This window comes from Helianthus annuus, chromosome 14 (genome assembly GCF_002127325.2).
Source record: "Helianthus annuus cultivar XRQ/B chromosome 14, HanXRQr2.0-SUNRISE, whole genome shotgun sequence".
Classification (NCBI taxonomy): domain Eukaryota; kingdom Viridiplantae; phylum Streptophyta; class Magnoliopsida; order Asterales; family Asteraceae; genus Helianthus; species Helianthus annuus.
Window position 1 is genome coordinate 129,418,178 of NC_035446.2, and position 16,022 is coordinate 129,434,199.

A 16,022-nucleotide genomic window follows, 5' to 3' on the forward strand; every position below is an offset into this window, starting at 1 on the left:
AATTCTGGCTACAGGAAGTGCAATTTTTAGGACACATGGTGAATCACGAAGGTATTCACGTAGATCCCTCCAAAATTGAAGCGATCACCAAATGGAAGGCCCCGCAATCAGCAACGGAAGTTAGAAGTTTTCTAGGATTAGCTGGATATTATAGGCGTTTTATTAAAGATTTTTCTAAAATAGCCGTGCCATTAACCAAGCTAACCTGTAAAGCCGTAAAATTTGAATGGGGACCGAGACAGGAAGAGGCTTTTAGAATTTTAAAGAAAAAGTTAACCAATGCCCCAATCTTAGCATTACCAGATGGAACAGAAGATTTTGAAGTTTACTGTGATACTTCTATGATAGGATTAGGATGTGTGTTAATGCAACGCAAAAAGGTAATTGCGTATGCCTCAAGACAATTGAAAAAGCACGAAGAAAACTACACGACTCATGACTTAGAATTAGGAGCAGTAATTTTTGCCCTTAAGATTTGGAGACACTATCTGTATGGAAGTAAGTTTACTGTCTATACGGATCATAAAAGCTTAAGGTATATATTTGGGCAAAAAGAATTAAACATGAGACAAAGAAGATGGATGGAAATTCTAAGCGATTACGACTGTGATATTCAATATCACGAGGGAAAGGCAAATGTAGTTGCAGATGCCTTAAGTCGTAAGTATCATGAAAAAAAAAGCGAGTTCGTGCCCTTAGATTAAATCTACAGTTAGATTTAATGGAACAATTAAAGAATGTTCAAACCACAGCAATCAAGGATGATGCTGAAGAAATGAAAGGACGAACAAAAGAATTGGAACAAGGAAGTGATGGAATTTGGAGATTCCCCAAGAATAGTATTTGGGTACCTAAACAGGGGGATTTAAGGAATAAGATTTTAGAAGAAGCCCATAAATCTAGGTATACTATGCACCCTGGAAATAATAAGATGTACCAAGATTTAAGAAATAATTTCTGGTGGATAGGTATGAAAAAGGATATAGCTAGTTATGTATCTAAGTGTCTTGCTTGTTCACAAGTTAAGGCAGAACACCAGAAACCTTCAGGGTTACTTCAACAGTTAGAAATGCCTGTTTGGAAATGGGAACTAATAACCATGGATTTCGTTACTAAGTTACCCAAAACCAGAAAAGGTAATGATGCGATTTGGGTAATTGTGGATAGATTAACCAAGTCAGCTCATTTTCTACCTATGAAGGAGACCTTTAGCATGGAAAGGTTAGCCAAGTTATACGTAGATGAGGTAGTATCCCTACATGGAGTTCCACTCTCTATTGTATCAGATAGGGATAGTCGTTTTACCTCACACTTCTGGACAAGTTTCCAAGAAGCCATGGGTACTCGATTAAATTTAAGTACAGCTTATCATCCCCAAACAGACGGACAAAGTGAAAGAACCATTCAAACCTTGGAAAACATGCTCAGAGCGTGTGTAATAGATTATGGTGGAAATTGGGATGATCATTTGCCTTTAATTGAATTCTCCTATAACAATAGTTAACATACAAGCATTGAAGCTGCCCCGTTCGAAGCACTGTATGGACGCAGGTGTAGGACTCCAGTTTGTTGGGCAGAAATAGGAGAAAGTCAATTATCAGGACCTGAGATTGTGCAAGAAACCACCAACAAGATAACGCAGATAAAGGAAAGACTAAAGACAGCTCGAGATCGCCAGAAGAATTATGCAGACAATCGTCGCAAGCCGTTAGAGTTTCAAGTCGGAGATAAGGTACTTTTGAAAGTTTCTCCTTGGAAAGGAGTAGTACGATTTGGGAAGAAAGGAAAGCTGAGCCCAAGGTACATAGGACCATTTTCAGTGATCCAACGAATAGGACCAGTTGCTTACCGTCTACAATTACAAGAAGAATTAGCTGGGATACATGATGTGTTTCATATATCCAACCTCAAGAAATGTCTATCTGACGAATCTCTGATAGTACCTCTCCAAGATGTGCAAGTAAATGAAAAGTTGAAGTTTGTTGAAAAACCACTTCAAATAGAAGATAGAAAGATTAAGTTTCTCAAACATAAACTACTGGTGCTAGTCAAGGTCAAGTGGGATTCAAAGAAAGGACCTGAATATACTTGGGAGCTGGAATCAGAGATGAAGCGCAGATATCCACACCTATTTCAATAAATCTCGAGGACGAGATTATAATTAAGGTGGGGAGGATGTAAGGACCTTCAAAAATGTCCCTAACTTAGTCATACATGAAAACCCGGACCCCTAAAACCCTAACCAGCTTGAAAAATCAAGAAAAACAAAATTCTGGGTTTTAGGCGGGCCGCGTAAGGGATAGCCTAACCTTACGCGGGCCGCGTCAACTTAAGGTTGACCGGATAAGGATGCCGAGGCCACATGTTGACCATCTGGGGACCTACTTGTGACCAACCAACCCTATGCCTAGACCAGGCAGCCACGCGGGCCGCGTAAGGTATATGTATGGTTTTACGCGGGCCGCGTAAAGCCCATTTTCAGGCTATAAATAGTCTGTGCATGGGACTTTCATTCCGTGCTCAAATTTTGATCAACAAACGAAGTTCTACTGTCAAAACTTTAATTTTTATATAGTGAGGTGCTGCCACAATATCGGGTAATAACTCGATCGCTGCTACGATTAAATATCCGATCGATTGAAACTATCCAATGAATGTTTAAGTGCTGCCCGCATTAGGGTTATACTTTGTTAGTTGTCGTGATTCCAACAGGATATTTGGGTATTGCTGTAACACCCCAAATTTATTTTAACATAAGAATAGGTAAAATCATGGAAGTGCTTGAATTAAACATTAAACAAGATTAAAGGGGGGCAATATGAAAAATTATAACTTAATAGGGTTTAATTATGTTTTAACTAAAGTTAAAACATTCTGTACGTGTGGGATCGATCAAGGGCAGGGGAAAAACAAGGGTTACCTTGTTCTTGCAAAAATTCACCAATTGACAAGGAGAAATCAAGGTTTAATTGCTGCATGTGCTAAAACTTCAAACATCTAAGTATATCTAGTAAAGTGGTAAGCTGAATTTTTGATTTTGGTGATGTTTATAATTAGGGTTTCGACCCAATCATGAAATTGTGATATGATTTGTGTTGTTTAGATGTTAAGGATACTCCCTAGAGTAGAAATCATGCTTGATTTTAGTTAATTGAAAGAAAGCCTCTAAAAACCCACTTCGTGAAATTATGATTATGAATATGGGGATTATAGGAATGATGAACAAATGTAATTTTACATGTAAATCAGCTTGTAGTACCCAAAGGCTAGTTAAATTGATGTAGATAAAAGGAATTGTAAGAAATAGATTGAGTAATGATGATGTATAGGATGGAATAGCAAGTTATGCTTTAAATGTTGTACACTATGCTTTATTAAGGTAACGCCTACTAGGTGCTCGATGAAATGCTTGAATGAGTATTTATGTGTAAATTGGAAAAATGATGGAATGAAGTTTGGGTACTAAGTGAATGATTGATCATGTTGATTTAGGTGTAAAGGAAGAAGGCTCGAATTCTAAGAAGCCGGAAGGATCACAAGACCGAGGTATGATCCATTTCATACGAAAGTTTACTTTTTATTTATTCGTTAGTAATTATATTGAACGACCCTTGTTATGAGAATTATCCTATGTTTTAGTTATTTGCGATGTTAGTAAAAGAATGGTAGATCCCTTGCGGATTCGTTTATGCTAAAGAAGGATTATGCTAAGTTATGCAAACCGACCGGTCCTTACGACTAGGTCGAGTAAGGATATGAGACCATCCGTCTAGAACGGGTGGTCATGTAAGCAAAATCGTATGCAAAAAGGTTCAATCCGTTATACGGATAGAACGAGAGATTTTAAGTTGAAAGCAAATAACCCGATGTTATCGGGTCGAATGCGAAATGCTTAAATTTCATTATGAGATTGTATGCCATACCCACTAGATGGGTAATCGAATGCGTATAAGAAATGGAAGTATATAGATGATTGTAATTACCATGTTGGTATTGTGGACTAAATAAGCGCCTTTACTAACTTTTTAAAGTTTGATGTTTAATGTAGGTAAATCCTCGACTTAGGCGATTGGACGACTTGGAACGTGCACACTTGGTTTACGCCCGCTTCTCGCTTCCGTTGTTAAGCCTTTTTGGAATGGGTTAAGTCTTGGTCTTATGTATTTAAGTCTAGGTAGTATGTTGACATCTTTGTCGTAGGGTAAAATTTGGTAGTTGGAGTCATGTCGTGACCAATGTGGACTTTGTTTGTTTTGGGTTTTTGTCGAAGATGTTTAAATGTTTAAGTTTGGTTTGTAAAACAGGTGGTTAATGATGTCGAACGAATAAGTCATGTCGAAATTTTCAAAAATATTTTCCTACTTATTTGTACGTATTTAATAGTAGGATTGGGGCGTAACAAGTTGGTATCAGAGCCTAGGTTTGAGGGATTCGAGCTGGAGTAATAGCACTTGAACTCAAACCAATGGCTCTCGCGAAGGTGTGCTCGTTCCGACATCGTCAACGAGGTAAAGTTTTAAATATTTGTTTAGTATGAGTATGTATAATGCGTCACGAATGAGTTTTGAGATTGAGTATGCTAAGAAGTTACAAGATGGGTAAAATAAGAAGCCCTGGACCCGGGTAGCTGAAAATATACTCGGGAAATGGTCGGAAAAACCTAAAATGAGTTCAGCATCGTTTCAGCAGAGGAGAGGCCGTCGCCGACGGGCCTCTGGCCGTCGCCGACGCCCCCCCATGTGCCGACGCCTTACTTACCTGCTTACGGGTGAAGGTGGCCGACGCCACAATCCTGAACCCGTCGCCGACGGGAGGCTAGACCGTCGCCGACGGCTAGCGGAAGTCTGGTTCGCTGAAACTTTTCAATTAATGTCATTTTTCATATTTCGAGTTCCCGAATTATTTGAAAGCCTATTTTTTTGTCGGGTAAGGCCCATATAAGACCTAAAAGGATAGATGTAACCACGGATAGAGGTTACAGTCGAATGAAACCATAAAAGCCGAAAGTAATATGTCGAATAATATGGACGAATGGAGGAAACCTTAAAAATGGATAAAGGCTTAAAATGTGAAAGTATAAATGAAATGAACACGGGATTGACGAATTACGATATATGGAAAGCTTATGATTTGTATTAAATGAAATGTAACATTGTGTAGATGGCTGATGCAAGAAACGTCAATGAGGATGATGACGCAACTCGGCAAGAAGCGTTTAACAATAGGGTTACGGAGGTGGCGGAAGGGGTTATGCAAGCCCACCTTCCGCGATTAGCTCAAGAGGTGGAAAGCCGGGTTTTGGGAGTCGTAGATGCTATGATGACCAGTAAGATCGAGGAATTGAAAGAACTAATTGAGGGGTCTAGAAGTAAAGGCAAGGAACGACGATGCACGTATAAAGACTTTATGGCGTGCAATCCGGCAACGTATGATGGTAAAATTGATCCGATCGCATGCCAAAGATGGATTTCAAACATGGAGGCAGTGTTTATACGAAGCCGGTGTGATAGAGAAGATCAAGTGATGTTTGCTACGGGTCAACTCACCCTCCAGGCAAAAGACTGGTGGGATGCGCATAGCAAGGAAATAGGCGAAGAAAGACTCCAAACGATGACCTGGCAAGAGTTTAAGGATCCCTTTATGAAATATCACTGCCCTCAGTCAGCCATTGATAAGATTCAAGAGGATTTCTTACGCCTCCGACAGAAGAACGAGACGATAAATGAGATATCAAACACTTTCTTGGATAAGATGAAGTTTTGTGGAGAGTTTGTGCAAACTGAAAGGATGAAGATTAACCGCTTTTATGGCGTATTAAAGGCAGAATTTAGGGAGTTCATCACTCCCTCGAAGTGTGAGACTCTTGATGAGCTCATCAATCTAGCGCGGGATAGAGAAATCGAGATCAAGAGGCAAGAAGAGCGTGGAGAAAAGAGACCCAATGAAAAAGGTGGAAATTCGACCCCGACCAAAAAGGGGAAGTATCAAGAGCAAGGAAGAAAGGATAAGTCGAAGAGTGGTATCACGCCGTGCAAGACTTGTGGAAAACTTCATACGGGGGAATGTTTGTTAGGCAAGAAAGGGTGTTACAAATGCGGTAAGGAGGGACACTCATCTTATCAATGTCCGAGTAGCCCAAAAACTTGTTTCAACTGTTTCGAAAAGGGGCACATCAAATCTGAGTGCCCGAAACTCCAGCAAGAGTTGAAGAAGGAAGATAAGAAACAAGAAGGTTCTAGGGCCAAGGGTAGAATGTTCCAAATTACATCCGAAGAAGCCAAGTCTCACCCGAATGTGATTTCAGGTATCTTTTTACTGAACTCCATACCGGTTTATGTTCTATTCGATACTGGAGATACTATGTCATTTATTTCGAATGAAATTATACAACATCCGTCCTTTAAGATCGAACGAATGCCAATGCCATTAGAAGTAGAAATAGCCGATAGCAAGATGTATATGTTACATGAGGTTTGTAGAAATTGTAAATTCACTATAGAAGATGAAGAATTTGACATCGACCTGATACCCATGGTTTTGGGGGAATTTAAAATGATCGTGGGGATGGATTGGTTGGCGCGACACCATGTGGAGATTAACTGTGAAACTAAAGTGATGGTTATTCAAGCTCCAAGTGGAAAACAATTAAGTATTCAAGGAGAGAGAAACGTGGAAACCAAGTTGTGTACCTTGGTCCAAGCTTATAAGTACGTACTTAACGGGAGTAGAGCATACTTAGCTTATGTAGGAGATGCCCGACAAACCCTCCCGAAGCTTGAAGACGTTGAGGTCGTGAACGAATTTCCGGATGTATTTCCGGAAGAACTGCCGGGACTTCCTCCCGAAAGGGAGATAGAGTTTCGCATCGAATTAAATCCGGGTGCGAAGCCTGTTGCGAAGGCTCCCTATAGACTTGCCCCCACCGAGATGCGAGAATTAATGACACAGTTGCAAGATCTTCTAGATAAGGGTTTCATACGCCCGAGTGTGTCGCCTTGGGGAGCACCCGTCCTTTTTGTTAAAAAGAAAGACGGGTCGATGCGCATGTGCATCGACTATAGAGAATTAAACAAACTGACCATAAAGAACCGCTACCCTTTACCTAGAATTGACGACCTTTTTGATCAATTACAAGGGGCGAGCTGGTTCTCCAAGATAGACCTGCGTTCGGGGTACCATCAAGTTAGAGTACGGGAAGTGGATATTCCAAAGACTGCATTTAGAACCCGTTATGGGCACTATGAATTTCTAGTCATGTCGTTTGGGTTGACGAACGCGCCGGCTGCATTTATGGATCTTATGAACCGGGTGTGCCGACCCATGTTAGACAAATCAGTAATAGTATTCATAGATGATATCTTAGTTTATTCGCGAAGCAAAGCTGAGCACGCAAGGCACTTGCGAGAAGTACTCGAAACTCTCCGCAAGGAGAAACTTTACGCAAAATTTTCAAAATGCGCCTTCTGGCTCAGGGAGGTGCAGTTTCTAGGCCACGTGATCAATGCGGAAGGTGTTTTAGTGGATCCATCAAAGATTGATGCTGTAATGAAATGGGTTTCCCCGAAAAGTCCGACTGAGATAAGGAGTTTCCTAGGCCTCGCGGGATACTATAGGCGGTTCATACAGGATTTCTCGAAGATAGCTCTACCTCTAACCAGACTGACGAGAAGGAAAGAAAAGTTTGTGTGGGGTAAGGAACAGGAAGAGGCTTTTCGTATACTGAAGGAGAAATTGTCGAGTCCTCCGGTCCTGACGTTGCCAGATGGAACTGAAGATTTGGTTGTTTATTCAGATGCTTCCCATCAGGGTTTAGGTTGTGTTTTGATGCAAAGGGGAAAGGTTATTGCTTATGCGTCGCGGCAACTAAAGCCTCACGAGGTGAACTACTCAACACACGATCTGGAATTGGCAGCAGTAGTGTTCGCCTTAAAGATTTGGAGACACTACCTATACGGTGCGAAATGTACGATTTACTCGGATCATAAGAGCCTCAAGTATTTCTTTGAACAGAAAGATTTGAATATGAGGCAACGAAGATGGCTAGAACTTATCAAAGATTATGATTGTGATATCCTCTATCACCCGGGGAAAGCAAATGTGGTAGCCGATGCGTTAAGCCGAAAAGAGTATCCGTCTCCTCTCCGTGTAAAGTCCATGAAGATGGTAGTTACGCCACGATTACTTGAAACGATACGGGAATCTCAAAGAAAGTCTCTTGGAGCAGAAGACTTGAAGAAAGAAAGATTAAAAGGCGTTATTGATAAATTAGAAGAAAATTCGACCGGACTCAAGACGCGATTCGGCCGAATTTGGATACCCCGATTTTGTGAAGTCAAAGCCGCACTACTCGATGAAGCACATAAGTCACGATATTCGGTCCACCCTGGGGCTACAAAGATGTATCGAGATTTAAAAACCAACTATTGGTGGCCGGGCATGAAACGCGATATCGTCAAGTATGTCGCAAAATGCTTAACGTGTTCTTAAGTGAAGGCAGAACACCAAAAGCCTTACGGAGAATCACAACCATTGGGGATACCGTTGTGGAAATGGGAAGAACTAACGATGGATTTAGTAACCAAGCTTCCAAGAACGGAAAAGGGGTATGATACAATATGGGTAATCGTAGATCGACTTACGAAAAGCGCCCACTTTCTACCCATTAAAGAAGCTTATTCTTCCGAGAAAATGGCGGAAATCTACATGAACGAGGTCGTGTCTCGACACGGGGTGCCCGTGTCAATCATCTCGGATCGTGATACTAGATTTACCTCTCGCTACTGGCAAAGATTTCACGAAAGCGTGGGAACGAGATTGCACATAAGTACCGCCTACCACCCTCAAACTGACGGCCAGTCAGAAAGAACCATTCAAACACTTATTGATATGTTGAGGGCGTGTGCCTTAGATTTTGGGGGAAATTGGGATGACCATTTACCACTAGTGGAATTTTCTTATAATAATAGTTACCACAGTGGCATTCAAATGGCACCATACGAATTACTATATGGGAGGAAGTGTAGAACTCCCGTATGTTGGGGTGAAGTGGGGCAAAGGGAGCTCGCGCCAATTGATTTAATAGCAATGACAAATGAAAAGATTGAATTGATTAGGGCTCGTTTGAAAGCTGCCCAGGATCGACAAAAAGCTTATGGAGACAAGAGAAAGCGTCCTATTGAATTTCAAGTTGGAGATTTCGTTCTGTTGAAGGTGTCGCCATGGAAAGGCATAATCCGTTTTCGTAAACGGGGTAAATTAGGTCCTAGGTATATTGGGCCGTTTAAAATCTTGGCTCGTGTTGGAAGGGTCGCTTATCGATTAGAATTACCGCCTACCCTAGACGGAATTCACAATACCTTCCACGTGTCGCAATTGAGAAAATGTCTTGCGGATGAAACCGCGTTAGTACCTCTCGATGACATTGAGTTGGACGAGGGGTTGAATTATGTCGAAAGACCAATAGCCATTAAAGATGTCAAGGTAAAGAAGCTCCGCAACAAGGCGGTCCGACAAGTGTTGGTACAATGGCAACACCGAAAGGGTTCGGAACTTACATGGGAATCAGAAGATGAAATGCGAAGATACTACCCTTTTCTCTTTGGTATGTCAACATTTAAATTGTTATGTATTCAGGTTTCGGGGACGAAACCTCTTTTAAGGAGGGTAGAATTGTAACACCCCAAATTTATTTTAACATAAGAATAGGTAAAATCATGGAAGTGCTTGAATTAAACATTAAACAAGATTAAAGGGGGGCAATATGAAAAATTATAACTTAATAGGGTTTAATTATGTTTTAACTAAAGTTAAAACATTCTGTACGTGTGGGATCGATCAAGGGCAGGGGAAAAACAAGGGTTACCTTGTTCTTGCAAAAATTCACCAATTGACAAGGAGAAATCAAGGTTTAATTGCTGCATGTGCTAAAACTTCAAACATCTAAGTATATCTAGTAAAGTGGTAAGCTGAATTTTTGATTTTGGTGATGTTTATAATTAGGGTTTCGACCCAATCATGAAATTGTGATATGATTTGTGTTGTTTAGATGTTAAGGATACTCCCTAGAGTAGAAATCATGCTTGATTTTAGTTAATTGAAAGAAAGCCTCTAAAAACCCACTTCGTGAAATTATGATTATGAATATGGGGATTATAGGAATGATGAACAAATGTAATTTTACATGTAAATCAGCTTGTAGTACCCAAAGGCTAGTTAAATTGATGTAGATAAAAGAAATTGTAAGAAATAGATTGAGTAATGATGATGTATAGGATGGAATAGCAAGTTATGCTTTAAATGTTGTACACTATGCTTTATTAAGGTAACGCCTCCTAGGTGCTCGATGAAATGCTTGAATGAGTATTTATGTGTAAATTGGAAAAATGATGGAATGAAGTTTGGGTGTAGGACTCCAGTTTGTTGGGCAGAAATAGGAGAAAGTCAATTATCAGGACCTGAGATTGTGCAAGAAACCACCGACAAGATAACGCAGATAAAGGAAAGACTAAAGACAGCTCGAGATCGCCAGAAGAATTATGCAGACAATCGTCGCAAGCCGTTAGAGTTTCAAGTCGGAGATAAGGTACTTTTGAAAGTTTCTCCTTGGAAAGGAGTAGTACGATTTGGGAAGAAAGGAAAGCTGAGCCCAAGGTACATAGGACCATTTTCAGTGATCCAACGAATAGGACCAGTTGCTTACCGTCTACAATTACAAGAAGAATTAGCTGGGATACATGATGTGTTTCATATATCCAACCTCAAGAAATGTCTATCTGACGAATCTCTGATAGTACCTCTCCAAGATGTGCAAGTAAATGAAAAGTTGAAGTTTGTTGAAAAACCACTTCAAATAGAAGATAGAAAGATTAAGTTTCTCAAACATAAACGACTGGTGCTAGTCAAGGTCAAGTGGGATTCAAAGAAAGGACCTGAATATACTTGGGAGCTGGAATCAGAGATGAAGCGCAGATATCCACACCTATTTCAATAAATCTCGAGGACGAGATTATAATTAAGGTGGGGAGGATGTAAGGACCTTCAAAAATGTCCCTAACTTAGTCATACATGAAAACCCGGACCCCTAAAACCCTAACCAGCTTGAAAAATCAAGAAAAACAAAATTCTGGGTTTTAGGCGGGCCGCGTAAGGGATAGCCTAACCTTACGCGGGCCGCGTCAACTTAAGGTTGACCGGATAAGGATGCCGGGGCCACATGTTGACCATCTGGGGACCTACTTGTGACCAACCAACCCTATGCCTAGACCAGGCAGCCACGCGGGCCGCGTAAGGTATATGTATGGTTTTACGCGGGCCGCGTAAAGCCCATTTTCAGGCTATAAATAGTCTGTGCATGGGACTTTCATTCCGTGCTCAAATTTTGATCAACAAACGAAGTTCTACTGTCAAAACTTTAATTTTTATATAGTGAGGTGCTGCCACAATATCGGGTAATAACTCGATCGCTGCTACGATTAAATATCCGATCGATTGAAACTATCTAATGAATGTTTAAGTGCTGCCCGCATTAGGGTTATACTTTGTTATTTGTCGTGATTCCAACAGGATATTTGGGTATTGCTGTAACACCCCAAATTTATTTTAACATAAGAATAGGTAAAATCATGGAAGTGCTTGAATTAAACATTTTACAAGATTAAAGGGGGGCAATATGAAAAATTATAACTTAATAGGGTTTAATTATGTTTTAACTAAAGTTAAAACATTCTGTACGTGTGGGATCGATCAAGGGCAGGGGAAAAACAAGGGTTACCTTGTTCTTGCAAAAATTCACCAATTGACAAGGAGAAATCAAGGTTTAATTGCTGCATGTGCTAAAACTTCAAACATCTAAGTATATCTAGTAAAGTGGTAAGCTGAATTTTTGATTTTGGTGATGTTTATAATTAGGGTTTCGACCCAATCATGAAATTGTGATATGATTTGTGTTGTTTAGATGTTAAGGATACTCCCTAGAGTAGAAATCATGCTTGATTTTAGTTAATTGAAAGAAAGCCTCTAAAAACCCACTTCGTGAAATTATGATTATGAATATGGGGATTATAGGAATGATGAACAAATGTAATTTTACATGTAAATCAGCTTGTAGTACCCAAAGGCTAGTTAAATTGATGTAGATAAAAGAAATTGTAAGAAATAGATTGAGTAATGATGATGTATAGGATGGAATAGCAAGTTATGCTTTAAATGTTGTACACTATGCTTTATTAAGGTAACGCCTACTAGGTGCTCGATGAAATGCTTGAATGAGTATTTATGTGTAAATTGGAAAAATGATGGAATGAAGTTTGGGTACTAAGTGAATGATTGATCATGTTGATTTAGGTGTAAAGGAAGAAGGCTCGAATTCTAAGAAGCCGGAAGGATCACAAGACCGAGGTATGATCCATTTCATACGAAAGTTTACTTTTTATTTATTCGTTAGTAATTATATTGAACGACCCTTGTTATGAGAATTATCCTATGTTTTAGTTATTTGTGATGTTAGTAAAAGAATGGTAGATCCCTTGCGGATTCGTTTATGCTAAAGAAGGATTATGCTAAGTTATGCAAACCGACCGGTCCTTACGACTAGGTCGAGTAAGGATATGAGACCATCCGTCTAGAACGGGTGGTCATGTAAGCAAAATCGTATGCAAAAAGGTTCAATCCGTTATACGGATAGAACGAGAGATTTTAAGTTGAAAGCAAATAACCCGATGTTATCGGGTCGAATGCGAAATGCTTAAATTTCATTATGAGATTGTATGCCATACCCACTAGATGGGTAATCGAATGCGTATAAGAAATGGAAGTATATAGATGATTGTAATTACCATGTTGGTATTGTGGACTAAATAAGCGCCTTTACTAACTTTTTAAAGTTTGATGTTTAATGTAGGTAAATCCTCGACTTAGGCGATTGGACGACTTGGAACGTGCACACTTGGTTTACGCCCGCTTCTCGCTTCCGTTGTTAAGCCTTTTTGGAATGGGTTAAGTCTTGGTCTTATGTATTTAAGTCTAGGTAGTATGTTGACATCTTTGTCGTAGGGTAAAATTTGGTAGTTGGAGTCATGTCGTGACCAATGTGGACTTTGTTTGTTTTGGGTTTTTGTCAAAGATGTTTAAATGTTTAAGTTTGGTTTGTAAAACAGGTGGTTAATGATGTCGAACGAATAAGTCATGTCGAAATTTTCAAAAATATTTTCCTACTTATTTGTACGTATTTAATAGTAGGATTGGGGCGTAACAATTGCCCAAATTCGGGCTATGCTCTGTTATTCGTTGCGAATCCGCTGGATATTTAAGTATCGCACTTTGTCATTCATTGTGAGGGTTGTATCTCGTGAGTTATCGTAAATGCTGTATTAATTACTAACCTGGTTTGTGTGCATTATTGTTTAAACTAGGTTATTCGGCTTATCAGTAGGCTAAATACTGCCCGTCTAAACTTGCAATGTGAGTCATTCTCTTTTTATCAAATTTGTTTACAAAATCATGTATATTTTCAAAGTTATAATTACATGGATTAAGTTTATGTAATCAACAAATTACAGCCGGTATGTGGGGTATTGTGCACATTACTGCTGTTTTATCACTTTAGGTGGGCGAGCCTAAAATTTGTGATACTCGTCACTATTGGGTGACAGGACCCAATAGTGGTATGACCATAGTCACAGATCCGGTCGAGTGACAAATACTGTGGGTAATTGGTTGATAGAAACATTGTAATCTCCCTTGATACTGTAAATTATAACAGCGTGTCTTTTTATCAAAATGAATGATTCACTCAGTATTTCCCCGCTGACAAAATATTTTTACAACATGTTTCAGGTGACCTACTTTGAATCAAGTGCAAGTGCTCAGGAGCACTCCAAAGCTTAAAGTAGTGGCTCGAAGAAATAAATAAACATGTTTTGTAAAATAAAGGAATTATGAAATTTCTCCACTGTAAATTACGGGGTTTATCCCGAATTATAAATAAATAATACTCGGGCATTTTCAAGTTTAAACGATCATGTTAAGACTTCCGCTGTAAACATGAATACCACGGGTTTTCTGTCCCGCGACTCCTGGACCGGGTCAAACCGGGCATGGGGGCCATGACACTTTAGAAGGCCCTAAGATTCCGATCGACCTTAAGGTATAAAGCCTATTTTTTTGTAAAACCCTTTTTACCTCTGGTCTAGCAAAAACACAACAAAACCAAGCCAAAATCTTGAGGTATAAAGCCTATTTTTTGTGTATTTAAGTCTCTTTTTGTGCTAAAACTTGTAGTTAACAAAAAGAAATGAGTTTAATCCATAAATTCTTGACTCTTGTGGCCATGATGGTTGTTCAAACTTTAAATATGTATAACAAGGTTGTTATGATGTTTGATGATGGAAAAATTGTAACGCTCGCATTTTCATACTTTCCTTATTTAGAAAGTGTATTCGTATTTCCTTTCCAATCTTGTAATCCGAGGCTTTGATTGTAATGAAATTCCATTCTATACATATACGTGTTACCATACTTGTATTATACGCAAAAATCTTGAATGCATATATATACGCGAAACGGATACTTACGATACTTGTATTTATAACTATACGTGCTTTATACTTATTTAATGTGTTGTTACATTTTAATATACTTAAGAGAGTTAAAATACAAGAAAACAACATAAAATAACCTAGTTACAAAGTGCAAGGACTAAAAGTGAGCAAAACCAAAAGCTTTTCCACCTCATTTCTCCTCCAATCACCTTCCACCATTTTTTAAGCCAGTCATATTTTACCATTCTCCATCTACTTTCTGCTCCAATCACCTTCCACATTCATTAACTCCCAAACCCCAATCCTCACTTATAAATACAAGTCTTCTCCACCTCCTAAACACTTTCCACACACTAATTTACTCCCAAAGCCTCTAATCCTCTTAAGAATTCCAAGCAATGAAGAATACTTTCAAGTGTTCTAAGTGAGTTTTCACTCACTTTTCTTCACCTCTCTTCTTCTAATCTTCTTTCAAATTACTTGGGCAACCTCTAGGAAGGTTTCCACAAGTTTGCCATGGCAAACTAAGGTGTAACCTTACCATATTTGAGGTCCAAAGTACATAAAATTCTGCCCTAATTTATCTTTTTTTTTTTCTTGTATATAATGCTTAAAACTTAGTGGAATCTTGTACCAACCTTGCTCCTAACTAAGCTTATGGTTGTGGGTTTGTGTGTGGTTGATTTTCACCAAGAATGTAACGCCCTGCTTCTTTGTACTTTCCATTTATAGCAAGTCTTGTTCGTATTTCTATTTTTGGAAGTCTTGTGTTCTTGTAATCGTTCTTTCTTTGTAATCGTTGTAAAATCCGAGACTTGGATCATAAATAAAACTTATATTTCTTTAATTTCATGTTAAAGATACTTTATACACGCTCATACATTTAATTTCGTGGAACAATTGATGTTTATTCGAAATTCTTGGAAACTATGTGTTAAACTTGCAAATACGTGAAACTTATGCATAAAACGTGTTTTGATCGTATACTTGTTTTAATCCCTAAACATAATCCTTGATCGAATCATTTAAACATACTTGCAATCCCGTTTACTTATCACATATTTGGTGCCTTAGAACATGTTTTTATACCTTATTAGACCTTGTTACATGTTACCTCAACATTTTAATATCTCAAAATACATAATGGGTAATATAAATATAACCTAAGTTTATAAAAAAAATAAATAAATAAAAATAATATGGCTGCCATAACAGCGACTACAACCAACAACCATAACTATCTTCTTTGTTTTTATTGTTAAAACCATATATCTTGCATCATTGACCAAGAATGCACGTTGAATAATCATTAGAAATTAACAAACACTAGTGGTTACCACCCGCGCTTCGCGGCGAGTTCAAAACGTAGATAAAAATAGGCAAATCGCGATAGAACACTTTATGTGACGATATAAAAGACGCCACGACGGTATATTCGAAAGTAAAAAAAGTTATCAGTTCAGTTTGTTACGATATAAACAAAAA

At 38.9% G+C, this 16,022-nt stretch overlaps 2 protein-coding genes and 2 long non-coding RNA genes across 4 annotated transcripts; all 4 read left to right on the forward strand.

Moving 5' to 3' along the window:
* Positions 1–2,888: 2,888 nt before the first annotated feature.
* On the forward strand, positions 2,889–4,258 carry LOC110905893. The gene is made up of 3 exons (XR_002573511.1): positions 2,889–3,018; positions 3,493–3,546; positions 4,049–4,258. It is a non-coding gene; the product is annotated as an uncharacterized LOC110905893 (long non-coding RNA).
* A 902-nt stretch (positions 4,259–5,160) lies between these two features.
* LOC110907378 lies at positions 5,161–8,487 on the forward strand. Its single transcript, XM_035983082.1, has 3 exons — positions 5,161–6,985; positions 7,253–7,963; positions 8,057–8,487. Exons 1-3 carry the CDS (start codon positions 5,161–5,163, stop codon positions 8,485–8,487), a joined length of 2,967 nt encoding a protein of 988 aa, XP_035838975.1.
* A 597-nt stretch (positions 8,488–9,084) lies between these two features.
* LOC110907379 lies at positions 9,085–9,943 on the forward strand. Its single transcript, XM_022152372.1, has 2 exons — positions 9,085–9,601; positions 9,807–9,943. Exons 1-2 carry the CDS (start codon positions 9,085–9,087, stop codon positions 9,941–9,943), a joined length of 654 nt encoding a protein of 217 aa, XP_022008064.1.
* Positions 9,944–11,738: 1,795 nt separating this feature from the next.
* Positions 11,739–13,114, forward strand: LOC110905894. Its single transcript, XR_002573512.1, has 3 exons — positions 11,739–11,868; positions 12,343–12,396; positions 12,899–13,114. It is a non-coding gene; the product is annotated as an uncharacterized LOC110905894 (long non-coding RNA).
* The last annotated feature ends 2,908 nt before the right edge of the window (positions 13,115–16,022 follow it).

What these genes read in the sequence shown, in the direction of transcription:
- LOC110907378 (XM_035983082.1), top strand. Translation starts at nt 5,161, where the DNA reads ATGGCTGATGCAAGAAACGTCAATGAGGATGATGACGCAACTCGGCAA. An exon ending in TAAGGGTTTCATACGCCCGA is followed by an intron (nt 6,986 to 7,252) that starts GTGTGTCGCCTT and finishes ATGAATTTCTAG; the next exon opens with TCATGTCGTTTGGGTTGACG. An exon ending in CTACCTATACGGTGCGAAAT is followed by an intron (nt 7,964 to 8,056) that starts GTACGATTTACT and finishes AACTTATCAAAG; the next exon opens with ATTATGATTGTGATATCCTC.
- LOC110907379 (XM_022152372.1), top strand. Translation starts at nt 9,085, where the DNA reads ATGACAAATGAAAAGATTGAATTGATTAGGGCTCGTTTGAAAGCTGCC. An exon ending in ATACTACCCTTTTCTCTTTG is followed by an intron (nt 9,602 to 9,806) that starts GTATGTCAACAT and finishes TTTTAACTAAAG; the next exon opens with TTAAAACATTCTGTACGTGT.